Source organism: Pan paniscus, chromosome 21, assembly GCF_029289425.2.
Source record: "Pan paniscus chromosome 21, NHGRI_mPanPan1-v2.0_pri, whole genome shotgun sequence".
In the NCBI taxonomy this organism is placed as follows: domain Eukaryota; kingdom Metazoa; phylum Chordata; class Mammalia; order Primates; family Hominidae; genus Pan; species Pan paniscus.
Genome location: NC_073270.2, coordinates 56,609,165 through 56,635,973, shown reverse-complemented (window position 1 = coordinate 56,635,973; position 26,809 = coordinate 56,609,165). Strand labels below are relative to the sequence as shown.

The 26,809-nt window shown below is 51.8% G+C and overlaps 1 protein-coding gene across 2 annotated transcripts in view; it reads right to left on the bottom strand.

The window, feature by feature from the left end:
* Positions 1–4,342: 4,342 nt before the first annotated feature.
* The window catches only part of BCAS4 (breast carcinoma amplified sequence 4), an 87,771-nt gene continuing 65,304 nt past the window's right edge, over positions 4,343–26,809 (bottom strand). For both annotated transcript variants that reach the window (XM_003815262.6, XM_008968200.5), the window contains one exon: positions 4,343–10,553. In XM_003815262.6, coding sequence (XP_003815310.3) covers positions 10,431–10,553 — 123 coding nt within the window. In that variant the 3' untranslated portion in view covers positions 4,343–10,430. The remainder of the gene's footprint in view (positions 10,554–26,809) is intronic.

Genomic DNA, 26,809 nt, shown 5'->3' with positions numbered 1-26,809 from the left:
AGGAGGCAGAGGTTGCAGTGAGCCAAGATCCCGCCATTGCACTCCAGCCCGGGTGACGAGTGAAACTCCGTCTTAAAAAAAAAAGAAAAAAAATCCTTATTTTATTTATGTACCTTTAATAATGTCTTATTACTATAAGTGAAGCAAAATGGATACTCTAATAAGCAGAGCAGGCACCTTTTAGGAACCATAAAGCAGAAGTAAAAGGGCTTTTCCAATATACTTGATGTGAGTGCTGTACTGGCTGCCATCCTAGACTGCAGTGGGACGTGACAGCTGTGTACATGAAGTAGCCAGTCTAGGAATCAAAAGTAGAGATCCCGCCTTGGAGAGATGGAGGAAGAGACAGTGGCATGACTTAGCCATTGCCACTCCGTCTGCCAGCAAAGCTGGATCAGCATCCCCTGGGGAAGCTCAACTAGAACCCTCTCCCCCAAGGACAGGACTCCGGACAAGGGGCTCCGCTACACCCTACAAGGACAATATTGTTCCTAAAAACACCTGAATCTTAGGCATCGTGAATACACAGCTGCCCAACGGGTATTTTCAGAACGGATGTGTAGTTCTGGGACTAACTGTAAAGCACTGGAATCCAAGGTATTTGAGTCCTCAAAACAGTCCAACCCCAATCCTCCGCACTCTCCTCCAAAAACCCCCAAACCTTGTATTGGGAGTAGGAACTCCAGGTTTCAGGTGCTGACATGGAGGTGCAGAGAAGCTAACTTGTCCTGACATCTCAGCTGGCAAAGGGGAAGCTGCTGACTAGGACATGGGATATCTGAGTCCACAGCCACCGGTATTTCCGGCCACACCATGCACCTGGGCCTAGGATAGAGACTGGCCTTGGAAGAAAGTTGGCTGCTGCTATGAATGAAAAGATGTGTGAGCCCCACTCTCACAGTGTTCAGTCCCTGGCTCAGCGTTCCCCAAACTGACTCTCACTCCACCACCATTGTCAGTTGTGCCACATCTGCCTCACAACTGCTTTATGTTCTTAGTATGTCTCAACTCCCGCCACCACTTTTTTGGGGGGACAGGGTCTCCTTTGTCACACAGGCTGGAGTGCAGTGGCACGATTACAGCTCTGCAGCCTCAACCTGCTGGGCTCAGGCAATCCTCCTGCCTCAGCCTCCCGACTACTGGGATTACAGGTGTGAGCCACCATGCCTCACCCTCACTCCCCCTTTTAAAGGAAAACGATGTCACCAAAAAGCAAAATCACCATAATTTGCCACAAATTCAGATGACCATAAAAGTGACTATGAAAGTAAATACAAGACAAACATTAGATTTTTGCTACCTGTTATCGCATGCTGAGGCTGCAAGCCTGAGACTTGCGCTATTAAAAAGGAAAATCAGGCCGGGTGCGGTAGCTCATGCCTGTAATGCCAGCACTTTGGGAGGCTGAGGCAGGTGGCTCACCTGAGGTCAAGAGTTCGAGACCAGCCTGACCAACATGGAGAAACCCCCATCTCTACTAAAAATACAAAAAAATTTAGCCGGGCATGGTGACACATGTCTGTAATCCCAGCTACTCAGGAGGCTGAGGCAGGAGAATCGCTTGAACCGGGGAGGCAGAGGTTGTGGTGAGCCAAGATCGCGTCATTGCACTCTAGCCTGGGCAACAAGAGCAAAATTCCGTCTCAAAAAAAGGAAAATCAGAGCAGGGTCCCAGGTCCATAAGCACCAAAATGAGCCTCAGCCCAGACCCGCCTTATCCCAGGATGACTCTGCTACCTCTAGCATGCCGGATAGTGCTGAGCTAGGGGCTGACAGATGGGCTTCAAGCCCAGCCTGGGCTCTGGCTCCAAGAGCTGCTCAGGGAACTCTGCTTCCTTTAGCAGTGACTACTCACTTTGCTTTGCCCAACCTCAGACCCTTTTATATTAATTAGGACTCTCACTGGCAGGTAACGGGAAATCCAGCTCAGACGGTGCTTAATAAAGGTGACAAGGGGGCAACTGGCTGTGTCTGGGGAGGGCAAGCTGCTCAGGGACATCACCAAGGATTCAGGTTTTCTGTCTCCATCCTGCCACCCACGGGGACACTTCATCCTAGGCAGGCACCCCGGTATTCATAGGGTGCCTTCCACTTACCTAACCTGAGAGGTTTCCCCTTCATTCAGTATTGAGAAAGAATCCTGAATTCTGAGCCAACTGGACCATTCCAGAACATCCGACTAAGCTGATGGGCTTAGTCCAAAGCTACCTGGTCACTGAGCTAGCATTACCCTGGTTGGCTTAGACTAGTCAGGACCCATCTCTGAAGCTCGGGTGAAAGCAGTTCAACCCAAAACTGGAAACCAGTTCAAAACCAATTCCATGCTACACTCAGAAGGTGCAGAGCGATGCTGAGGACCCAGCACTTCAAAGGAAGCCTTGTGCCATATGAAAACCAGATAAAAGGTGCAATTGCTCCAACTCAGAAGACGAAGCAAGTTCTGAAAAATCTCTTGACTGGTATTCTTTGGAAGCAAGTGATTCCCAGCCCTGGCTACATACTGAAATCAACTGGGGAGGTTTAAAGACAGGTGATGCTAAGTTTTCCCCTCCCCTGCTTGGAGATTCTGATGTAATTGGTTTGAGGTGTGGCCCAGCTGATTCCCAGACGGAACTGGCTTAAAGGGATGCGCAGTGAACGTGGGCTACAAGCTCGAGCCTTCCCTTGAATAGTATGTCTGCTCCAGGCAGTTTCCTTTGAGACCACTTATTCTTTTTCCCCGCCACTCAACAAACACCTGCTAGCAGCCTAAGAAGAACCTGTACACTCAGAGATGCAACCTGCGTGTAGAAAACCATTTCAAGAGTGTAGACTTGCCCCAACATCTCCTTGGTTCATCCCGGCAACAAGGAGACCGTGGCCTAAGCTGGAATCCTTACCTTCTGGGTAGAGTCCCCACTGCAGCAGCACCAGGCTTGGGGATGCCAACAGAAGACCCGCTCCTCCAGGTCTCCTCCCTTTCATTCACCTCGGCCTGGCTCCTCCAGATGAAACTCCGCCCATTACGTCTAAAACGGAGCATCTCCGTGGAAGGCCCAGTGAGAAACCCCTCCTGGTTGAAGAGGCTGGCCTCGGGTGCTCATGCCTCACTGGTTTGGTTTTTAAGGGGAACCGTATGTTCATTCTGACCAAATATAATGCTTGTGTCCCCTGCAGTCCTCCCCTTAACTGCTTCTCCAAACCCAGCATCATGAGCAGCCCTTAAAGCACACTCTGCCAGAAGGCCCAGCAAAGACTGCAGAGGCCAGCCTCAGACCTGCTGCCCTCCACTCCCTCCTACTGCTGCAAGCCTGAAATGCATCAAGCTGATGATCACCTGTAAGAATTTCCAGGCTTTTGAGCCCATAGCAAGCCCAGGGAACTCAGAGAGGAGATTCTGTGACAGCTGCTTGAAATTAGAACTACTTGGAACTCCTTCCAAAGATGTTTGCACTCTTCACCATAATGCAAAGTGGGATTTAGTGGGATTTTGCTTTAAGATGGAGAGGAAGGTTCCTGGAAACCTGTAGCTGCCTGAGTCAACTAAACATCTCCAAGGAGTTGGTAAACCCTGTAAGCAGACATTGTGGGGTACCTGTCTAGCTTCTAACCTTCCCAAGAACTCCCCTTTTTACCCCAAGAAGGAGAGTTTTTATCATAAGTAGGTGTTGGATTTTGTCAAATGCTTATTTTCTGCATCTATTGAGATGATCATGTGGTTTTTGTCCTTTATTAATATGGTGTGGTACACTGATCTTCAGATGTTAAACCAACCTTGCACTCCTGGAAGAAATCCTGCTTGGTTATGGCGTATAATCCTTTTTTATATGTTGCTGGATTCTGTTTCCTGATATTTTCTTGATTTTGCATTTGTATTCTTGTGGAATATTGGTGTAGCTTTCTTACAATGTCTGACCTGGTATCAGTCACCTCCCAAAGGAGAGCCCTGGACAGCACACACTTCTCTAGTGGGACCCCATGCCTCATCCTCAGGGAGTTTGGAATTGGGGTACAGAGGTGCTAGCTAGACTGCCAATTGCTTGAACTGCAGTGACCATCTAGCTGCCATCCTCCACCACATTAAGCTGAGACCGAGATGCATTTCTTCACACACTCCATACCCTTGGAATAAATTTCCCATTGTCTGAGTCTCTGGTTCTACGGATCTCAAATGCAAATGCCCACAGGGGCTAGGCAAGTGAAATAAATTAGTGAAATAATTTGAGCATAAGAAAAGCCTGGAGACCAGGACCCCCCCTCCAAAGCAACTTGACTTTATGTAGCTCATTGTTTAAAATTAGAATATCTGGCACTAAAAACAGTGGGCTCACATTCTTAAGGCAACAAGCAAACAAACAGGAAATTCAGTTCTTTATATGCATTCTCCTAATTTTTAATTGGTGGCAACTGATTTTAACCATTTTTTGAATAGGCAAACACCAAAATATCAAAACTTTTAAAGAACAGTGAAAAGGATACCTCTCACCCCAGATATCCACCATTCTCAAATTTGTGTTTATCCTTCCAGAGAATAGTAATGTCTTTTTCACATAGATAATAGCATACAACATACATTTTTCTGCATTTGGCTTTCATATCTTGGCGATGTTTCCACACCAATTCATAAAGAACTCTTAACCCATTTTTACAACATTATAGTATTCCATCATATGGTTGGGCTATAAAGGAATAAAACCCAGATCAATAATCACTTGGGTTCTTTCTAATCTTTTGCTATCTCACTGTGCAGTGACTAACCTTGTACATTTATCTTTTCTTTCTTGTGTGTGTAAGCTGGATTCCTAGGGGTGGAATTACTGGGTCTGAGGACATTTCCCCCCGCAACCCCCTTTTTTTTTTTTTTTTAAGAGATTGGGTTTTGCTTTGTCATCCAGGCTGGAGTGCAGTGGCATGATCACGGCTTACTGCAGCCTCAACCTCCTGGGCTCACTCAAGCGATCCTGCTGCCTCAGCCTACTGAGTAGCTAGGACCATTTCTAATTTTGTTAGGTATGCCAATTGCCCCCCCATGAGAATGGTGTCCCACCATCAATGTACAAGAATATGTTTCTTCAAAATATCACCAGCAAGACCAGGCACAGTGGCTCAAGCCTGTAATCCCAGCACTTTAGGAGGCTGAGGCAGGTGGATCACTTGAGGCCAGGAGTTTGAGACCAGCCCGGCCAACATGGCAAAACCCCATCTTTACTAAAAACACAAAAATTAGCTGGGCATGGTGGTGCGCACCTGTAATCCCAGCTACTTGGGTGCCTGAGGTGGGAGGATCATTTGAGCCCAGGAGGCAGGGGTTGCAGTGAGCTGAGATCACACCACTGCACTCCAGCCTGGGCAACAGAGCAGACTCTGTCTCAAAAAAAAAAAAATTCAATAGTGTCATCAAAAATTTTAATCCTTGCCAGCCTGAAATGTGAAAAATCTCAGGGTATTTTTCCATACTTATTGGCATACATTAAGGTTGAGTATCTTTTCATGTTTTGCATTTTCTGTGAAACTCCTGTTCATAGCCTTTGCCTGTTTTGCTACTATTTCCCTTTTTTGTAGGTGACATTTATTAGGGAGATTATCCCTTTGTAGCATGAGATGCAAATATATTTTCCCAATTTGTCATCTATCTTTTGAATTTGCTTAGGATTTTGTTGTTTTGGGATTTTTTGGTTGAGTTTTCCATTGGTTTTGCCATGCAGAAGTTTAAAAATTTTATATATATATAATCAAATTGACCTCTTTTATGGCTTCTCGATTTTGTACACTTCGCCAATGTTTTTAACCTATTTCTTCAATAGATTCGTTTTATTTTACTTTCTAAGACAGGGTAACACTTTGTCACCCAGGCTGGAGTGCAGTGGCACAATCTCAGCTCACTGCAGACTCAAGTTCCCTGGCTCGAGCAATCTTCCCACCTCCCACCAAGTAGCTGGGTCTATAGGCAAGCACCACCATGCCCAGCTAATTTTTCTATTTTTTACAGAGAAGGGGTTTTGCTATGTTGCCCATGCTGGTCTTGAACTCCTGAGCTCAAGCGATCCACCCACCTTGGCCTCCCAAAGTGGTAGGATTCAGGTGTGAGCCACTGCACCCGGCCAATAGATTCATTTTATACATTAAGCTCCTTATCGATTTACAATCCAGGTGTGCTGAGTGAGGTATGGAGCTCTATTTTTTCCAGAAGTTTACCCAATTGTCACAACATGAAAACATCTTAAAACAATTCAGGGCAAACCACACATTTCTGCCAATCAGATACAACCCCAAGGGCTGCTACCTTGAAACCTCTTGCTTTGGTGAGCACGAAGTTCACATCCGCTGGGAAAGTGGGAAAGGGGGTTGACCGAAGAGCCTTGCTCTTGGGAAGAAATCTGCAGTGACCTTTCTACTGGTGTCCCTGTCCAACATCAGCCACAAAAGAAAAAGACTGGCAGTCCTCGGTGGCTCATGACTGTAATCCCAATACTTTGGGTGGCCAAGGTAGGAGGATCGCTTGAGCCCAGGAGGTTGAGACTAGCCTGGACAACATAGCAAAACCCCATCTCTGTTTAAAAAAGAAAAAGATCAGATCACCCTTTCCTAGGCTGCAGTTACCCTTACCAAGGGGTTAGAGGCCATCAATAGTCAGCAATTGAGGACATCATTGACTGGACAATGGAAATGTCAGGCACTTTGCTTTAATGAGGACGCACATGAAGTCACCTGGCACAAGGACAGTGGAGCCGCTCAGAGGACTGAGGTTAGGGGTTGGTGATGGCAGGGCGCAGTGTCCCGGCCTTCCTTCTCCCCAGATGTTTCCAAGTGTCCCTTAAAGCTCATTGTTTGGCAGTGCAAATCCTAGGAACTTTGGAACGGCTACTTCCAGTTCACTTGTCACCTTTTCCCCATAGATTTCCTGTGCAACCTCACCCCTCCTAACAGGACAGGGAAACCCAGAGAGCAGCCTCCATTCTCCCATGACTTCTAACTCTGACACGTAAGGGCAGTCCCTGAGTCACTCACTGTTCAGGCCCTCAGATGCCGCTGGTCAACTGAGAAACGCAGGACAATCAACCCTTTCCCCATCACAGCCCGGGCCCTGCAACAGCAGCCTCCCATTACTGAGAGCCCCTCGCCAGTGTGCCCAGCATGCACACAGCTCACCTCATGTCACCCTCACCACAACCCATCAGGCCAGAGCCATCCTCATGTCTTACCGCAGGGGCAGCTGGACTCAGAGAGAGCAAGTGAAAAGCCCAGCTCACACAGCTAAGAGGCATGGGAGCGGACAGTGCTGCCAGGCAGGCTAACCTCAGGGCCATGCTCCTAGCGTGGGGCCTGTGGGTCCCTGCTTTAGGACACTCAACGTTGCTGCAGCTTAATCACATGGGATTTCCTTCCAACTCTCCCTGGCCCCTGTTTCAGGCGCTGGGAGGAGAAAGAAGCCTGGGAGTGCCCAACACTCAGCAGATCCTCACCCTTCTGGAAATGAGTGTCCTCAACTGCTTGTCTAAAAAATTAACATTAGCTTTCTCCTTTTTCTTCTTTTTTGAGATAGGGTCTCGCTCTGTTGCCCAGGCTGGAGTGCAGTGGCACGATCTTGGCTTGCTGCAACCTCCACCTCCCAGATTCGAGCGATTCTCCTGCCTCAGCCTCCCGAGTAGGTGGGATTACAGGGGTGCACCACAGCACCTGGCTAATTTTTGTATTTTTAGTAGAGATGAGGTTTCACTATGTTGGCCAGGCTGGTCTCGAATTCCTGACCTCAAGTGATCTGCCCACCTTGGCCTCCCAAAGTGCTGGGATTACAGGCGTGAGCCACCTCACCCGGCCAACTTTCCATCCAACGCGTGCTCTCCCTGAGCACACTGGGGCATGCAGAGTGTCCAAGCTCCCTTCGATAAAAACAGTCCCAGCCAATACAACACAGCCATGAGAATGATCTACAGTGACACAGCAACAGTGACACCTCCCAAGGTAACATCAAGCCGGTGAGGCCAGAGACAAGAGATGACACACCGTAGGTACACATCTCGTGTGTCCTCTCTTTATACAGAGCACAGAAACAAGAAACTCCAGTCCATATGGTTAGATGTCAGTATGCTGTCAGCCTGGGGTGGGGGTGGGTATGGGCATGGACCAGAAGGGGGCATGAGGGGGCTGCTCAGTGCTGATAATGTTAGTTGCTCCGTCTGGTGAGGCTTAAATAGATACATTCAGTTTGTGAAAAATTTAGTGAACCACTTAGGCACCCCTTTCTGTAATATAAATTATACTTCAATAAAAGTTTGTGCCAACACTACATTTTGGGAGGCCGAAACATGAGGGTCCCCTGAGCCCAGAAGTTCAAGACCAGCCTGAACAACATAGGGAGACCCTGTCTCTACAAAAAATAAAACAAATTTGAAAAGTTGCCAGGCATGGTGGTGCACATTTGTGGTCCCAGCTACTTGGGAGGCTGAGGCAGGAGGATCACTTGAGCCCAGGAGCTTGAGGTTTCAGGGAGCCATGATCACACCACTGCACTCCAGGCTGGGTGACAGGTGTCTCATTTAAAGAAAAAAAAAATTGTAAAAGTCACCTCAATAAAAAAATGCTGGCCGGGCATGGTGGCTCACACCTGTAATCCCAGCACCTTGGGAGGCCAAAGTAGGAGGATCACCTGAGGTCAGGAGTTCGAGACCAGCCTGGCCAACATGGCAAAACCCCGTCTCTACTAAAAATACAAAAATTAGCTGGGCGTGGTGGTGTGTTCCCGTAATCCCAGCTCCCTGGGAGGCTGAGGCAGGAAAATAGCTTGAACTCGGGAGGCGGAGGTTGCAGTGAGCTGAGATCATGCCACCGCACTACAGCCTGGGTGACAGAGTGAGACTCCATCTCGAAAAAAAAGAAAAGAGAATAAAAATGCTGACTTTTCCAGAAACAAGGGGTCTACCTATATCTCTGAATTCCAAAAATTGTCCTAAACTATTTCCCTGCTTTTCTGTTTTTAATTTTTAAAAACATTTTTAGCCAAGATCTCACTTGGTTACCCAGGCTAGAGTGCAGTGGCACAATCATGGCTCACTGCAGCCTCAACCTCCCAGGCTCAAGCAATCCTCCCACCTCAGCCTCCCAAGTAGCTGGGACCACAGATGTGCACCAGCACGCCAAGCTAATTTTTGTATTTTTGGTAGAGATATGGTCTCATTATGTTGCCCAGGCTGGTCTCAAACTCCTGGGCTTAAGCGATCTGCCTGCCTCGGCCTCCCAAAGTGCTGGGATCACAGGCATGAGCCGCTGCACCTGGCCTCTACTCTATCTTGCCAGATTCATTATTTTAGGCTTCCTTGAAAAACTTTTTCGGGGTGTGGGGGACAGGGTCTTGCTCTGTTGCACATGCTAGGGTGCAGAAGAACAATCACGGCTCACTGCAGTCTTGACCCTGTGCATAAGCGACCCTCCTGCCTCAGCCTCCCAAGATGCTGGGATTACAGGCATGAGTCACCTTGCCCAGGGAGATTATCTTGAAATTCTAATGCAGATCTACAGTTCAGTCCTGTATGTGCATAGGGGAATTATGTGTGTGTTCTTGGCTCTTCGAGGAATTCCAGAAATACCCATTGCAGGTTGAAGCCACAGTGAGAAATCCGGAGTGTTAGGACAATAGCAGGAAACTCATCTGCATGGGAAGAAATGTGGGTAAACAAGCCTTTGAAGACCCTGGGGGTCCTAATGACCTCTGCACTCTTGCTGGAAATCCAAGGGCCGGGACTACCCCTCCCTCAGCTGGAGCCTCATCAGCAGGTGCCCAGGATCAGGCCCTCGCAGGTGAGGCACAGGAGGAACCTTCTAGAAAACACTGCACAGGTGAAAAGGAAACTATCACTCCCCGTCATTCTCACACCAGACCAGGGCTGAGCTCTTGACACCTTTATTGGAAGGATCCTCAAGGCTGTGGGCACCGAGGTCTGGAGGCAACAGAAGCAGCATCCACCCACCCACCACAGTGGCAGAGCACACCCCGTGCAAAAACCCATCACAGAGAGAAGGACCATGGAGCCCCTGCAAAGCCATCATGGAGAGAAGGAAAGTCCCCACTGTCCATCAGCCCCGGCCAGGCCTGGTCCCTCAACCCCTGTAGAACCCCAAGCAGGCCGATGAGGGAGGCATCACCACACGTGGGATCCAACTGCTTCTCCAAACCCTGTGGTCTCACATGAGGCAGGGAGGAAATTTGAAAATGGCAGCAGCCTGGGCACGGAGGCTCCTGCCCATAATCCCACCACTTTGGAAGGCCAAGGTGGGTGGATCACTTGAGCCCAGGAGTTTGAGATCAGTCTGGACAACATAGTGAGACCCCATCTCGACATTTTTTTAAATATTTTTAAAATATAAAATAAACAGCAATACAAAGAAAAAACCCCCAAGCTGCAGCATGTACACAATGTCACTTTCCAGTGTTCCTGATGGGAAGACCACAAAGCTCACAAAGGCCGAGGGCAGGTGCGGGGGTGGTGCTGTGCTTCCCCGGCGTCCACAGGAAAATAGTCCTCCGTCCTATACAGTGTGGGCAGCTCGTACGTCACGGGCACCGGTGCAGGTGACTTCTGGAATGACAAGAAATGGTGCTCTATCAGCGATTTGGATCCACTTGTTCCACGACCCAGGAATTCCCGGTCTACAAGTTCATCCTGCAGGACTCACACATATGACCAAAGACTCTGAGCTCCTCTGACACCACTGCCTGTGACAGCCAAAGCCGGCCACCCAAAGGGACCAAGGCATCCATGTCAGGCCCTCTCCACAATGGAATACTCTGTAGGCATCAAGAAGAGCCAGGCAGCCCAGGCGCAGTGGCTCATGACTGTAATCCCAGCACTTTGGGAGGCCAAGGCAGGCGGATCACTTGAGGTCAGGAGTTTGAGGCCAGCCTGGCCAACACAGTCAAAGCCTGTCTCTACTAAAAATACAGAAATTAGCCGGGCATGGTAGCGCGCACCTGTAATCCCAGCTACTTGGGAGGCGGAGGCGGGAGAATCACTTGAACCCGGGAGGCGGAGGTTGCAGTGAGCTGGGATTGTGCCACTGCACTCCACCTAGAAAACAGAGTGAGACAATGTCTCGGGGAAGAAAAAAGAAAAAGCCAGGCAGATCAATATGTTCTGGCAGAGAAGGACTAAGAAAACAAGGTGAGAAGGGTAGACATGTGACAAAGGGACCTATACCGACACATGACAGCTCTGCAGGGCCATCTCAGAGCCTGGGTACAGTGGCTGTGGTTGGTGGCATGACTGATTTTTTTTTTTTCTTTTGAGACGGAGTCTCGCTCTGTCACCCAGCCTGGAGTACAGTGATGCCATCTTGGCTCACTGCAACATTCACCTCCTGGGTTCAAGCAATTCTCCTGCCTCAGTCTCCTGAGTTAACCGGGATTATAGGCGTGCGCCACCACGCCCAGCTAATTATTTTTCTTTTTTTTTTTTTTTTTAGTAGAGATGAGGTTTTGCCATGTTGGTCAGGCTAGTCTCAAATTCCTGGCCTCCGGTGACTCGCCCGCCTCGGCCTCCCAAAGTGCTAGGATGACAGGCGTGAGCCACCGCGCCTGGCCAGGACTGATTTTTCTTCCACTGTGTACCCATCTGTGCTGCCTGGAGTTCCTGCCATATGCATGTGCTATTCTTTCAAAAAACAAAACCATTTTAAGAAGTGCTTCCTCGTTTCTGGTGAGGATTTTTGTGGAGGGAGGCGGAGAAGGGGAGATTTCCCATCGAGCCGCTCACTGTGCGCTGGCTGGCGGGCTCCTGCAGGCTGCTGAGCATCTCCAGGAAAAACCAGGTCACCAAGAACCACCTGGAATGACGGCTGTCAAACCTGGCCATGCGCTGGAATCTCCTGGGAGTTTTATGAAATACTGATGCCCGGGGCCCAGGCCAGGGGGTCAGATGTCTCTAGTCGGGGGCGTGGCCTGGGTGTGGGACATTTCACAGCTCCCAGGTGATTCTCATGCAGAGTCCAGGTTGCAAGGACCACGGCCTGCACCAGAAGCAGGAGAGGGCTCCTGGGCTACTGCTCCTGGTTGGAGCCGGTGGAGATGAGCAAGGATGCATGGTCAAGGAGGACAGAGGGAGGGGACCTTCTCACCACCCCCTAACCCTGTCCCCCAGCTCCCTGCACTGTCTCGTCTCCTGGCCACCTCTGCCCACTCTGGCTGAGACCCAGTTCTGGCTACAGCTGAAAGCTGCGTGTCAGTACAGGGATGTGGGCTCCAGACTATGGCCAATGACAGCTTCCCCACTGCCAGACACCTCTGCAGGCCCCTCCCCAGGCTGCCTGCTCCCCTTCCCGCCCCTCCCCCTGCACTTGACACCATGTCCCCAGTGCAGAGGGGGAGATCAAGACTCAGGAGGTGCCCCGCCCCAAGTCACACATCCTCCAAGCATCTGTCCACCAGCCGCCAACTCACAGTGCACCAGGCCAGCCCTGTCCTGTGCACTGAGGACACAGCTGTGAACAAGACAACCATCCCAGCCTTCATGGGGCATGGCACTTAGTGGGGACACAAATGAACCAGGAGAAACAATGCCACCCTATGATGCGGGCTGACGGCAGGACGGGCACAAAGGCCTGGGGAACCCAGATGGGGCCTCAGCTCATCCTAGAGGGTTGGGGGAGTTTCCGGGTGCTGAGTCGTCTGGGACCTTCACAGCCTCAGCAGCAACTGGCCAGGAGTCAGGAGAACGGGGATATAGAGGTACCAAGGGCCGGTGTTCCAGGCCGAGGGAACAGCCTGTGCTGAGTGGGTGGAGTGTGGGGGCTGCAGGGATCAGCGCGTAGACAGAGAGGAAGCCAGACAAAGGGCTGGGGTCCACCTGGGATCTTGCAAGCCAAGCTATGACCTTGATCCCATGAGCACTGAGGGCCTTTGCAGCTCGTAAGCAGGAGGCTGTGTGTGTGATGAGGTCTGCACTTCAGGAAGAGCAGGAGAGAGAATACACTCTGGGGACGACAGTGGAGACAGCAGGAGGCTGTTTCATGTGTCCCCCAAAAGTGAGAGTGGCCAGGTAATCACGTCTGGGCTCCAGGGCCTTGACTTACCACCACACCACACCGAGCCTGTTGCAGAAGGGAACCATCAAAGGATCTTAAATAAGCTAAAACATGCTCTGACATCTAGGGATCTCATACCAGCCTGCGTCACCACCTCCACATCTGGAAAACCAGGACAAGTGACGCACCTGGCCAAGGGTGAGCCTCAAACACAGCGAATGGAACATTGTGCCCAGCCAATCCTCAGTCAGCCACTCTTGGCTCAGCCTGCTCAGGGGATGACTTGGGAGACAAGGTCTATTCCTGCCTGCCCCTCCTCTCCTAGCATGTTCCTCAGCTGCCCCTGCCTCTGTGGGTCAGTGGACACACGTCCCCCTGATGGCACTGCAATCAGAACACAAACAGGAGCTGAGCCACAAGATACATCTCCAGCCAGAGGGCTGCCGCTGGTGGGTAACCCACAGGTGTGGAATTTCACCTTCTTTCTTTTTAATGATGGCCTGAGATCTGGCTGTCATGATATCTAGAAAATGCAACATTCAAGTGAATCATGGGAGTTCAAAGCCCGCCCCTCTCATCCTGACACATGACTAGGGGCCAAAGAGTGTTCTGTGATCTGAAAAGACACGGCCCTTCTTCTCCTGGTCCTGAGGACCCAGGCAAGGGTCAGTGACCAGGCCAGGCCAGAGCCAGTGTCCGGCCCAGCCAGGCGGCCTCTCCTAGGCCAGCTGGGCCTCATCCCAACCCCCTGTTCCTTTTTGAAATGGTTCTGTGCAGAGGGATGGAGTTTCTGTCTCCTCCCTCAAGGAGATGGATTCTAAAAATGGAGGAAAAATCAATATCATTATGAAGAAGCCAAGGAGAGGGAGTGGCGAGAGGCCGCCGGCAGCTCTAGATGTGATGGTGTCTTTAGGCCTGGAGAGAACTAATGTAAGAAACTCCCAACAATTGCATCCTTCCTGGTCACAGAGGGGAAAGGTCATCCCTGCATTTGGACAAGGGGGTCGCAGGGAGACAAGCTCTGTCGGTGTCTGGCCAAACGTCACAATGGATTATTGAACAGCTGCTTCCCGTGCACTCAGAAAGGAAGTCAATCACTAGGAGCCCCCAGGGGCTCCATGGAGAACAAGCATGCTTTCCTTTTTCAGGAGGGCCACTGGCCTGGAAGACCAGACAGAAGGCTGCAGAGGCTGGTGCCGCTCCACATCCACTCAGGCCCAAGCCTGACACCTTGGAGGACACGCTGGAGACACATGGGTGAGTAACCCACAGCTCTTTGGAGAACTGGGCTGAAGTCAGCCAGGCAGGGGCAGAGGGGCATGAGCCAGGAAGCTCAGGTGTTTCCTCTTCAGACCAAGACACAGTCTTGGAGAGTGGTGGGCATGGGTGGGCGCTGTTTCAGCCTGTCTGTCCATTTCCCCTTGGGGTGCTAGCATCTTGATTTTTTCTTTTTTTTTTTTTTTTTCCTTTTTTGAGATGGAGTCTCGCTCTGTCGCCCAGGCTGGAGTGCAGTGGCGTGATCTTGGCTAACTGCAAGCTCTGCCTCCTGGGTTCACGCCATTCTCCTGCCTCAGCCTCCAGAGTAGCTGAGACTACAGGCACCCGCCACCACGTCCAGCTAATTTTTTTGTATTTTTAGTAGAGATGGGGTTTCACTGTGTTAGCCAGGATGGTCTCAATCTCCTGACCTCGTGATCCACCCACCTCAGCCTCCCAAAGTGCTGGAATTACAGGTGTGAGCCACCATGCCCGGCCCCTCTTTTTTTTTTTGAGACAGAGTCTCGCTCTGTTGCCCAGGCTGGAATGCAATGGTGCAATCTTGGCTCACCGAAGCCTCTGCCTTCCGGGTTCAAGCGAGTCTCCTGCCTCAGCCTCCTGAGTAGCTGGGATTACTAAAGGCGCCCACCACCACAACCGGCTAATTTTTTTGTATTTTTGTAGAGATAGGGTTTCACCATGTTGGCCAGGCTGGTCTTGAACTCCTGACCTCAAGTGATCTGTCTGCCTCGGCCTCCCAAAGTGTTGGGATTACAGGCGTGAGTCACCATGCCCGGCTGCATCTTGATTTTTCTAAGGGATCCCCTTGTGCCCAACTCCCCATCCGAGCAGCTCCCCACCTCCTCCACAGCTCAGGCTGGGGCCAAGAGCAGGCCTAGCCCATGTGAGCAGCTCACCCTCCACCCACAGAGATCAGTCCAGGAGTAAGCATGTGACAGGGCCACTGCGATTCTTGCTACTGGGACAGGGATGCTCTCCCCAGAGGTTCCTGGGAGTTCAGGTGACAGGCCACTCCTGCCACCCCACTAGGGGCCCGCCTGAGAATGAACCCCGCACAGAAGGAGGCAGAGTTAGAAGACGCGGCAAGACAGAGTCCTGCCAATATCACTTGGAGCGCGTGAACCCTATTTTGCTGAAGGCTGGAGTTACCCTGGGGCTTTTCCTGTTCATGAGCCTCAAAATTCTCTTCTTTCTTTAAGCCACACTGACCAGGGTTGCTTGTAACTAAGAGTCCTGCCTGAAATAGATAATAAACCCCCAGGGGTGGCAGCAAGTGCTTTGAAACCAGCCACCTGAATCAGCAGGTAAGGGCTGGTGTGTGAGGCTGAAAACAACCAGATGCCCGCAGGGCTGTCCGGCTGCAGACGCCCTGGCGGGTGGACAGGACCACGCCCCAGAGGCAGACCCCCTCACTGGCACACCCGCATGCCACGGAAACCACTTTCACACCCGTTCTCTCTTGGACTCTCATGGCAGCCTGCAAGGGAGGAGTCGCTATGTCTCAGGGGTCCCGGGAGGGAGGGAGCACTGGAGCCGGGGTCCACTCGGGCCTGTCCAGCTCCAAGACCAGCCCTTGCCCATCGCCCTCTAGGGCTCCTTGAGGATGGAGCAGCAAACTCAAACCCTGGGGTTTTCACCCTTGAAAATCTCAGAGAAGACTTCAGAGCTCTCCACGTCCCACCTCTCGCCCTCCGGCTGGGAATGAGTCCCCGCTGGGGTCCAGGAGGTGCGTCCAACCCTTTGGAATCCGGCTCCCCACCCCCTCCTCCCGGGCCGCAGGCAGGAATGTTCTCTGCTCTGGGATAGGATAGGTCAAGACACAGAAACCTGACACGGCTGTGAGCTCCTCCGCAGCCCACCCCCAGCCCAAGGCCCGCCTCTGCCACAGGGAGTGCTGGGGCGCAGGGCCTGGCTGCTTTCAGAGTCTCCCCACACCCCCGCAGCTCCCTGCGTCCACCCTGCACACCTGAGTTCCCAGACCTGCAGGGCACAGGCCAAATGCATGTGTGCTGGGTCGGCTTTGTGATTTTGTAAAAATGGAATTAACTGCAAACATGTAAAAATCAGATTTCCCGTGAAAAGCAGACTGCCGGTTTCTCTTGGAAAATCAGACCATTGGGCAACTCCGGGCCCACAGTCCCTCATGGCTGAGGGTGGCTGAGCTGAAGAGCCCCAGCCTGAGATCCCCACGGTTCCTGTAACCTGCTGCGTCTGGCCGAAGCCTCAGAGTTGGCCCCGGCAATCCGCAACACCCAGCAGCTCCGTTTCTCACAAAGACCCCAAATGGCTGTCACAGCACGTGACAGGGTGAAGCCTCAGGCCCCGGCTGGGTTCACAGCCTCTCTTCTGAAGCCCCCCAGTCAGAACAAGCTCTGCTCTAAAGCCAAGCCCACCACCTCAGGGCCTCCGTTTGCCCTGTGCTGCCCTGTTTCTACAAACCCGCCGCAGCCCCTCGCCAGTCTGGGCCCACCCGCATCTCCCTCTCGGGAAGCCCTAATCGCACCTCCCTGACCCTGCATGGTTTTTGGGTCAGGGTCAGCAAAATGTTTTCTGTAAAGAGCTAGATAGTAAATATTTTAGGCTTTGCAAACCACACAGTCTCTGTCACAACCACTCAACTCTGCCCAGGTAGTATAAATCCAGCCATAGATATGTAAACAGAAGGCATGGCTGTGTGCCAATTAAAACTTTATTAGAAAAGCAATGGCAGGCTGGGTGTGATGGCTCATGCCTGTAATCCCAGCACTTTGGGAAGCTGAGGCAGGCAGATCACCTGAGGTCAGGAGTTCGAGACCAGCCTGGCCAACATGGTGAAATTCCATCTCTACTAAAAATACAAAAATTAGCTGGGTGTGGTGGCGGGTGCCTGTAATCCCAGCTACTCGGGAGGCTGAGGCAGGAGAATTGCTTGAACCTAGGAGGCAGAATTTGCAGTGAGCTGAGATCACGCCACTGCACTCCAGCCTGGGCAACAGAGCGAGGCTCCATCTCCAAAAAAAAAAAAAAAAAAAAAAAGCAGTGGCAGGCCAGATTTGATCCCTAGACCATAGTTTGCCTCTGAATTCAATCTGTTCTCCCAAATAGAACAGGAACAACAAACCCTTCCCTATATCTCCCTTCCAAGTGAGCACTGAATAGTAGGTCATCAGACATGGCTACCCAGTTGCAAGGCCAGGCCCACCTCAGTGACTGTCCTTGGGCCTGACTTTTATGTGGTTGGCTGTTCTTGGGTGACCACTGCAGCCCCAGCCAGTCCTGGCTTGCCCAGGCAAGAGGCACAGGTCAACAGGGCTGCTGGGCCCAGCATCCTCCACCCCAAAAGAAGGGGTGGACACACTGTACCCGTACTCGCAGGCTGGGATCCGAGGTTGTCCAGGGTCTGCCCCAGCCACCCACAGCCCCACCAGAGCCTGGGCCAGCCCCTGTGAGCCTGAAGCCTCAGGCCGGCCAAGTGGAGGAGCTCAGGTGCCTGCTGCTAGAGGCCCACCTTCATCCCCCAGGGCACTGGGCACCCCCAGTGCCAGGGAGCTTGAGAGAGGCCCATCCTACTGTGAAAACAACCATGCCTACTACACACCAGGTGACACTACTTCTAACCTCACAGCACTCTTTAAGGCAGGGTTTCTCATCCTCCTCTGCCTCACTTTCTTCCTCTACAAAACGGGGATAACGCCATCAGCTTCGCTGAGTCCTGCCTGGAGCATGGCAGTGAGGCTAGAGGTGCTGCAGCTACCTTGAGACCAGGAAGACAAAATCCACTTGCTACGGATGGCAGAACAGCAGCCAGGAGAAGCCTGGGTCCCTGACTACTTCCTTGAGACACCCTGTCAGCTCAACGGGCCACCTTAGTACTTCTTGTCACAAGTAGGAAAAAACACCAACCTATTTGCTCAAAGCACCAGGTGCAGCCTGATGTATACATCCTCTTGTTCTCATGATCCCTCTGTTAATAGTGAGTCACCCAGGTCACACAGAGAGTGAATGTGCTGAGCTAGGACTCAAGCCCGGGTTATTTAGATAATGAAATGAAAGGATCAGGCTGAGCATGGCAGCCTGTAATCCTAGCCTTTGGGAGGCCAAGGTGGGAGGACTGCTTGAGTCCAAGAGTTCAAGGCCAGCCTAGGCAATAGAACGAGACCCCCATCTCTATAAAAACAAAAACATTAGCTGGTCATGGTGGCACACACCTGTAGTCCCAGCTACTCAGGAGGCCGAGGTGAGAGGATCACTTGAGCCCTGGAGGTCGAGGCTGCAGTGAGCCGTGATTGTGCCACTGCACTATAGGCTGGGCAATAGAGCAAGACTCTGACTCAAAAAAAGAAAGAAAGAAAGGATCACCCAAGAATTGACAACTGCTAGATGCAAAAGCAAGCAGACAAGGAGAAGATACAAATCTCAAAATCGTTCCAAAACAATTCCAAATTGTTTGTCTGCATCTGCCCCTCCTCTCTTGAGTAGGGCTGCACTTAGTGACCTGCTTTCAAAGAGCAGGGTATGGAAAGTGGGGAAAGAAACTGCACAGTGGAGAAACCTGGCAAACGTCACTTCGGCCAGGTGACCCACGTCCAGCAGCATCAGTGCTGAGCCATGTTGAGTATCCTTGCTATGATGTGAAGGGCGCCTTACCTCTGCGGTCTTCCTCCCCCAAACCCACAGCCCTGGTCTAAGCATGAGAAAAACATCAGATAGGCCCTAATTAAAGGGTATTGTTCAAAATACCTATCCGATATTCTCAAAACTGTCAAGGTCATCAAAAACAAGGAAAGTCTGAGGCTGGGCGTGGTGGCTCATGCCTGTAATCCCATCACTTTGTGTGGGTGTTTTTGTTTGTTTGTTTTTGAGATGGAGTCTCTCTCTGTCATCCAGGCTGGGGTGCAGTGGCATGATCTTGGCTTGCTGCAACCTCTGCCTCCCGGGTTCAAATGAGTCTCATGCCTCAGTTTCCCCAGTAGCTGGGATTACACGCGTGCGCCACCACACCTGGCTAATTTTTGTATTTTTAGTAGAGACAGGGTTTCACCATGTTGGCTAGGCTGATCTCGAACTCCTGACCTCAAGTGATCTGCCCACCTTGGCCTCCCAAAGTGCTGGGGTTACAGGAGTAAGCCACCATGCCTGGCCAATCCCAGCACCTTGGGAGGCCAAGGCAGGAGGATCCCTTGAGTGCAGGGTTTCAAGACCAGCCTGGGCAACACAGGGAGACCCCATCTCTACAGACAAAACCCAAAACCCAAAAAAATTAGCTGGGCATGGTGGCATGCACCTGTAGTCCTAGGTACTTGAGAGGCTGAGGTGGGAGGATCGCTTGAGCTCTGGAGGTCAAGGCTGCAGTGAGCCATGATCTTGCCACTGCACTCCAGCCTGGGCAACAGAACGAGACCCTCTCTCAAACACAACAACAACAACAAAAACCCAAGACCAAAAACACCAAACCAAACCAAAACAAAACAGGCAGGTCTGAGAAACTGTCATAGGCCAGAGGAGGCTGGGGAGACATGATGACTGAATGTAGTATGGGATCCCGGAACAGAAAAACACCTTAGGGAAACAGAAGCAACTGTGGACTTGAGTTCATAATGTGTCAGTGTTGGTTCCTTAGCTGTGACAATGCACACAGTAAAATGTTAACAACAGAAGAAGCTGGCCAAGGAGTACAAAGAGAGTCTCTGTACTATCATAGCAACTTCGCTCTAATTCTATAATTGTTTTTTTTAAAGCCAACAGAAGAAACAGATCAGTCTCACTCCATAAACCAAGCCCCAGCCTCTCTTAATTCAACCTCAGTGACCGAGAACGGAGCATTTACAGAGTGCCCGGCCTGCGATGGGACCTGAAAGGTCACAGAGCATTCATCCTCACAGCGGCTGAGAGAGGCAGGGAACCTCCATCTCACTTTGCAAAAGGGGAAACTGAGGCTCAGCGAGTCACTTGGCCATAACCACTCAGCTGGGAATTGGCAGAGCTAGGGTTTGACCCCAGGCCTGCCCAGCTCCAGCATCTGCACTGTCCCAGCACACAGGCACCCCCGGAGCTGTGTGGGGCTGGGGGTGAGCTCTCAGTCAGGAACCAGGATGTCCCTTCAGCATCTGCCCTCCAACCTCAGGACCCTCAGGGGTTGCCTGATCTGGCCCACTCAGAGAGCACAAACGGGTCACCTTTGGTCAGCATCCGGCTTGCAGACAAATTTAAAAATGAGTTCATTGCCAACAGTGAAGAACTGGGATGTTCAAATAAACATTGAGTGCCTATTTCTCTAGAAAAACTGAGCTATCTGGCCACCGCAGGCCCACATTCCTGCAGGGTGCAGTGAGCTGCCCCATCAGTCATGACATGCGCTGTCTGGTTTGCCACTGTCCCCGCCTGGCCTGCAGGACCTGTGAAGCCCTATGGGCATCCAAGCTGGCAGTGGCTCCAGGCTCACAACACCAGGCCAAGGCTCCGTAAGGCTGAAGAGGATGCCGGTGGAGAGGCCTCTGCTTACTCTGAGCCCTACAAGTAAGGGACTACTGACCTGGGGCCCCCACCACGGCCAGTGGCTGCTGTCCCTCCCCTACTGTCTCCTCCAGTGCTTACAAGAGCCGTGAGTGAGGACCTGTGATGATTGATGCCCACTGTACAGATGAGAAAGCGGGCTTGGAGAGAACAGGGCTAGGCCACGTGCCCAGGGTCCCAGCTGGTCAAAGGCTGAGGAGAGACTCAACTGGGCTCTTCTGAGCTCTTGGTGGCAGCCCCCACTACCGCCAGCCCCCAGGGCCTGTCCCCTAGGTCCTGGGTGCCCTGCTATGTCCTGGCTCCGGGCTTTCTGTACCTCAGCCTGTCCTGCCTGCAATGTTTGTGTCTGCTCCAGGGCCCTGAGTCTTCCAGAACACTCTGACAGCTGTGAGCAGAACCCCTCCCATTTCTCTGTGGGCAGCCCCTGCGTGTCCAGTCCTGCCCTCGGGGTTGGGCTGGACAGCCTTGCAGAGCTTGTGTGGGCACCGGCCCCTTCCCATCTGAATCCTCCTGCCCAGTCCAGCCCAGCCCTGACCCCAGCCTCTGCCGGCCCAGTGACCACAGCAGCTGGTGGACATGGGAGGCTGCCGAGGCCCTAGTGACAGAAGCACAGGGCTTGGGGCTGCTAGAGCTGGCAGCCGGTGTCCAGGGCGAGCCAGCAGCAGGGACAAGCTGGTGCAATCTTGTTAAGGTGATGCTGACCCTAGGGAGCAGCTCTGGAAGGTTCCTGGATTCCCACAGATTCTGCTTTTAGCTGGAGGAAAAGCGTTAACATGGAAACCAGCAGAGGAGTGGCCCCAGAAGTCTTGCCAAGCTGCTGGCTACTAAATCCAAGCTCACACACAGGGACAGCAGGTGGGGGGAGTCGGTGTCACGGCACCCTCCAAAACCAGGGCTCCATGGGGCACCAGCTCCTGATCGAGTCTGGTCCCTCCAAACTTGGCCAACAAACTCTGCTGTCCATGGGCCAAGTCCCCTCTTTCCTCCTGCCCCTCCCCATCCCTCTGTCCTAGAGTCCTGACTCCCTCCTCCAATTGATGGTTTGTGCCGGAGTCATCCTACTTGAGCACCAAGGCGCCTGGGCTTTGCTCCTGTCACATGGCCACTGACTGTAAGTGTCTCATCACCATAGACACACAAGTATATCTTTATTTTTATTTATTTATTTATTTTGAGATAGAGTCTTGCTCTGTCGCCCAGGCTGGAGTGCAGTGGTGCGATCTCGGCTCACTGCAACCTCGGCTCACTGCAACCTCCGCCTCCAGGGTTCAAGTAATTCTGCTGCCTCAGCCTCCAGAGTAGCTGGGATTACAGGCATGCGCCACCATGCCTGGCTAGTTTTATATTTTTAGTAGAGACGGGGTTTCACCATGTTGGCTAGGCTGGTCTCAAACTCCTGACCTCAAGTAATGTGCTTGCCTCGGCCTCCCAAAGTGCTGGAATTACAGGCATGAGCCACTGCGCCCAGCCAAAAGCTCATTTAAATATAAATAAAGCACACAGAAGGCCGCAGATGCAAAGTGCCGGGGGAATAACACAGATAACAATTGCTGTTAAATGGTATCAATAATGCTACTTTGAGAGGCCGAGGCGGGCAGATCACCTGAGGTCAGGAGTTAGAGATCAGCCTGGCCAACATGGCGAAACCCTGTCTCTACTAAAAATACAAAAAAAATTAGCCAGGTATGGTGGTGTGCACCTGTAGTCCCAGCTACCCAGGAGGCTGAGGCAGGAGAATCTCTTGGACCTGGGAGGTGGAGGTTGCAGTGAGCTGAGATCACACCACTGCACTCCGGCCTGGGTGACAAAGAGAGACTCTGTCAAAAAAAAAAAAAAAAAAAATCAATCATGATCAATAGTAAGGACAATAGCAGCTCCCCCTTACTCTATCTTGATGATCACACACAACAATCCTCTGCAGGGATATGAATGGTGATCCCATTTTATAGCCATGGGAACTAAGACTCAGTGGGGTTTAGGAACTCACTCCCCGGCGTGATGCTTGTACAACAGACCAGGCCGGCCTCTGGAGTGTGCAAACCCATGCAATCAGGCCCCGGGCGTGGGCTACCGCTCTGCTATCCCTGTCTTGAAGTTCTTAGTAAGTTTGACAAAGGGGCCCTGCCTTGGCATTTCAAACTGTCACCTGAGATCTGTGTGCCCTCAGGATGGTGTTCTTCATCCTGTGCTATCAGTCAAAAGGATGACTCGAGGAAGGTGCCACAGATGAGCCCTGGGCACGGAACAAGGGACAGCATGGTGCTGGCGCTCCTGGCTGAGAAAACACCATGGGGCAAAGGCCGGGGGTGGCAACGGTGGTAGAATTTGGGGGGGCACATGAGCAGATGGATTTGGCTGGAGCTGGGATTGACCCACTTGCAGGACAGAGCAGCAAATGGAAGAGTCCTTGGTAGCCCAGGGCAACAAACCAACAGCTGTGCCCAGTGGCCTCGCTGGGTTCAGGGGTCCCCCATCACACTGAGATCCACCTCCCCAAGGGAGGCAGCTTTAGGCCCAGACGCCTGCAGTCAGTGTCCAACCTCCAGATCCGTCCCCTTATCCCATACCAACAGCTGGCTACAGTCTGGCCACCAACTGCTGTCACATCAGAGTCATACATTTCTCACTTTGATGCTGAATTATCAATAGAATCCTTGAAGGTTTTGTTGGCCGGCCTGGAAGGTGGTTGGCTCCACAAAAAAGTATTGAAAATAGCACCAACTAGGCCGGGTGTGATGTCTCATGAATATAATTCCAGCACTTTAGGAGGCCGAGGCAGGCGTATCGCTTGAGGTCAGGAGTTCAAGACCAGCCTGGCCAACATGGTGAAACCCCATCTCTATTAAAAATACAAAAAATAGCCAGGCATAGTGGCACGCACCTGTAATCCCAGCTACTGGGGAGGCTGAGGCAGGAGAATTGCTTGAACCCTGGAGGCAGAGGTTGTAGTGAGCCAAGACTGCACCACTGTACTCCAGCCTGGGTGACAGAGTGAGACTCCGTCTCAAAAAAAAAAAAAAAAAAAAAAAAAAAAGCACCAGTTAGCTCTGGGAAGAAAACCCGACCTACCATGTTGTCAGGTTGCACAAATACTACTCTGAGGAGCCCAGTTCCTGATGCAGGCAGCTGTTATCCATTCAAAAAACAAGCCCTCGCCAGGCATGGTGGCTCATGCCTGTAATCCCAGCACTTTGGGAGGCAAGGCGGGCGGATCACTCGAGCTCAGGAGTTCGAGACCAGCCTGGCCAACATGGTAAAACTCCATCTCTACTAAAAATACAAAAATTAGCCTGGAATGGTGGCATGCGCCTATAATTCTAGCTACTCAGGAGGCTGAGGCACAAGAACCCGGGAGGTAGAAGTTGCAGTGAGCTGAGATTGTGCCACTGCATTCTAGCCTGGGTGACAGAGTGAGACTCTGCCTCAAAAACAAACAAACAAACAAACAAAGCCCTGAGTGCAAAACGAGAGGCAGCCTGGAACCAGCAGGTGCTCAGATGCCTCCTCCAGGCCCCTGCCAGGCCTGGAGAAATTCCTTCCCTAGAGCTATGCCCCCTCCCTACAGAGAAGCACAGCCCAAGTGCAGCTGAAGGACCTGCTTCAGAGACAAGGCCTGGACTGTCCCCTGTGCCCCTTCTCCCCCATTCCAGGCCTCCAGGGAGCCCTGGCAGCCTCTTCTCAAACTCCCCCTTTCCTCAGACATGAGGTGTCCTTGGAGGTCTGGCTGTGCCCATGCATCTCAGCCCAGGTCCGTCCTTCTCCCTGGCAGCACTGCCGGGCCTGCACATGCACCTGCGACCCCTCTCCTGCGCTATCCTTGCCTGATGAAGACATTTTCTTCCATCCAGGCCCCTGAGAGTGAAAACGGATGGATGGTTTTCAAGGTCTGGGGAATAATTTTTAAGAGGGAGAGAAAGGAAAAGAGGGAGAGACTGAGACAGCACAGTGGAAACAGAGATGAACATCATGAGACAGGAGGAGACACAAAGGGAAACAAAAGGCGGCTTGAGAAAAACGTAAAAGAGAGCAAGCGCCAAAAACAAGAGGGCAGAATCCAGAGAGCGGAAACAGATGGAAAGGAGGGGAAAACGAGGGGAAGTGGGGAAGAGAGAAGGAAAACTAGAGGGATAAGGAGGAAAGAATGAGGCAAAAAGAGAGAGAGAGGCCAAGGCGGGAGGACAGCTTAAGCTCAGGAATTCAAGAATCCAGCCGGGCAACATAGCAAGACTCCTGTGTCTAGTAAAAATAAAAAATAAAATAAATTAGCCAAGCATGGTGGCATGTGCCTGTGGTCCCAGCTATTTGGGAGGCTGAGGCAGGAGGATCGTTTGAGTCTAGGAGGTGGAGGCTGCAGTGAGCCATGATTATGTCACTCCACTCCAGTCTGGGCAACAGAGCAAGAACCCGTATCTAAAAAAAAAAAAAAAAAAAAAAGGAGAAGAAGAAGAAAGAAAAGAAAGAAAAAGAAAAGAAAATACAAAGGAACAGCCTAGTGGCCCTGATGCAAACATGAAGCAGCCACATAGGGGGAGGGAAGCAGGGATGAGGAGCCAGGCTGGGGAAAGGGGCTGGAGCGGGGGGAGATGGGAAAGCGAGCTGGGGTAGTCGCTCCAAGGGTTCCAGGACTCTCTGCACCCAAGCCAAGGGGCAGGCAGGTCACCTGCCCCTGGCATGGACACACAAAACAACTGCACCCCCCTCACCTGCCAACCCCATCCCTCTGTCAAAGCTATGATATTCTAAATGTATAAAGGACATCTCAGAAGACAGGCCGTCCATGCTGGACGGAGGCCATCTCGCCTTCAGGGAAACACCGCACCCTTGTCATTTCACTCACAGCTCCTGCAAAGCTCTGGTCCAGCCCCTCCACCCCAGGCCCACACTGTGGGCTCCACACGGTGCAGGCCCTGGAGCCCTCCACAGCTGAAGAGAGAAACGATAAGGGAACGAGATCCCGAACCTGCTTCCTAGTCCATACCCACACCGATGCTGCAGCTGGTCAGCCCCTCACCACGCAGGGAACTCGTCTGCCCCATTCACTGCTGAACTCTTGGCCCAGGACAGCATCTGCCGCACAGGAGACGCCTAATCCATGTGAACTCAGACCTCCCACCTCTGGGCCTCCCGCTCCCAGGTGACTTCATTTGGCCTCATGGAGACACAATACTGGATGCCTCCAGTGCTGAACTCCATGCTCAAATCTCTAACTGCTGCTTGACCACCCCAGCAAATCCTGTTGGCTCTGCCTGCAAACGTATCCAGACTTTTTTTTTTTTTTTTTCCAGAGACCGGGTCTTGCTCTGTCACCCAGGCTGAAGTGCAGTGGCACGATCATGGCTCACTGCAGCCTCAACCTCCTGGGCTCAAGTGACACACTCTTTGTCTTTTTCTTTTATTTATTTTTTTGAGATGGAGTCTCGCTGTGTCACCAGGCTCAAGGACAGTGGCATGATCTTGGCTCACTGCAACCTCCGCCACAGGTTCAAGCAATTCTCCTGCCTCAGCCTCCTGAGTAGCTGGGATTGCAGGCGTGTGCCTTCACACCTGGCTAATTTTTGTATTTTTAGTAGAGACGGGGTTTCGCCATGTTGGCCAGGCTGGTCTTGAACTCCTGACCTCAGGTGACCCACCCTCCTGGGCCTCCCAAAGTGCTGGGATTATAGGCGTGAGCCACCACGCCCGGCCCAGACTCTTAATTCATGTAGCAACTTGGACAAATCTCCAGGGAAGTATGTGAGTGAAAACAGCCAATCCCAAAGGGTCACAGACTGCACCGTTCCATTTATAGAACATTTTTGAAATGGCAAAATCTTAAAAATGGAGGGCAGATGAGTGGTAGCCAGGGGTTGGGCAGGGAGTTGGAGGACAGGAAGGGTTAGGGTGGTTATAAAGGACAGCACAGGGGACCTGGCGGGACCCTGCTCAGTGTCTTGGCTGATAGAAGTAAATTGTATGGAATGGGTACAAACCTATAGGACTTATGCCATATGCAAATGAGTCCAAGTCGGACTGGGGAGCTCTGCATGGGATCAGCAGGTCAGATTCA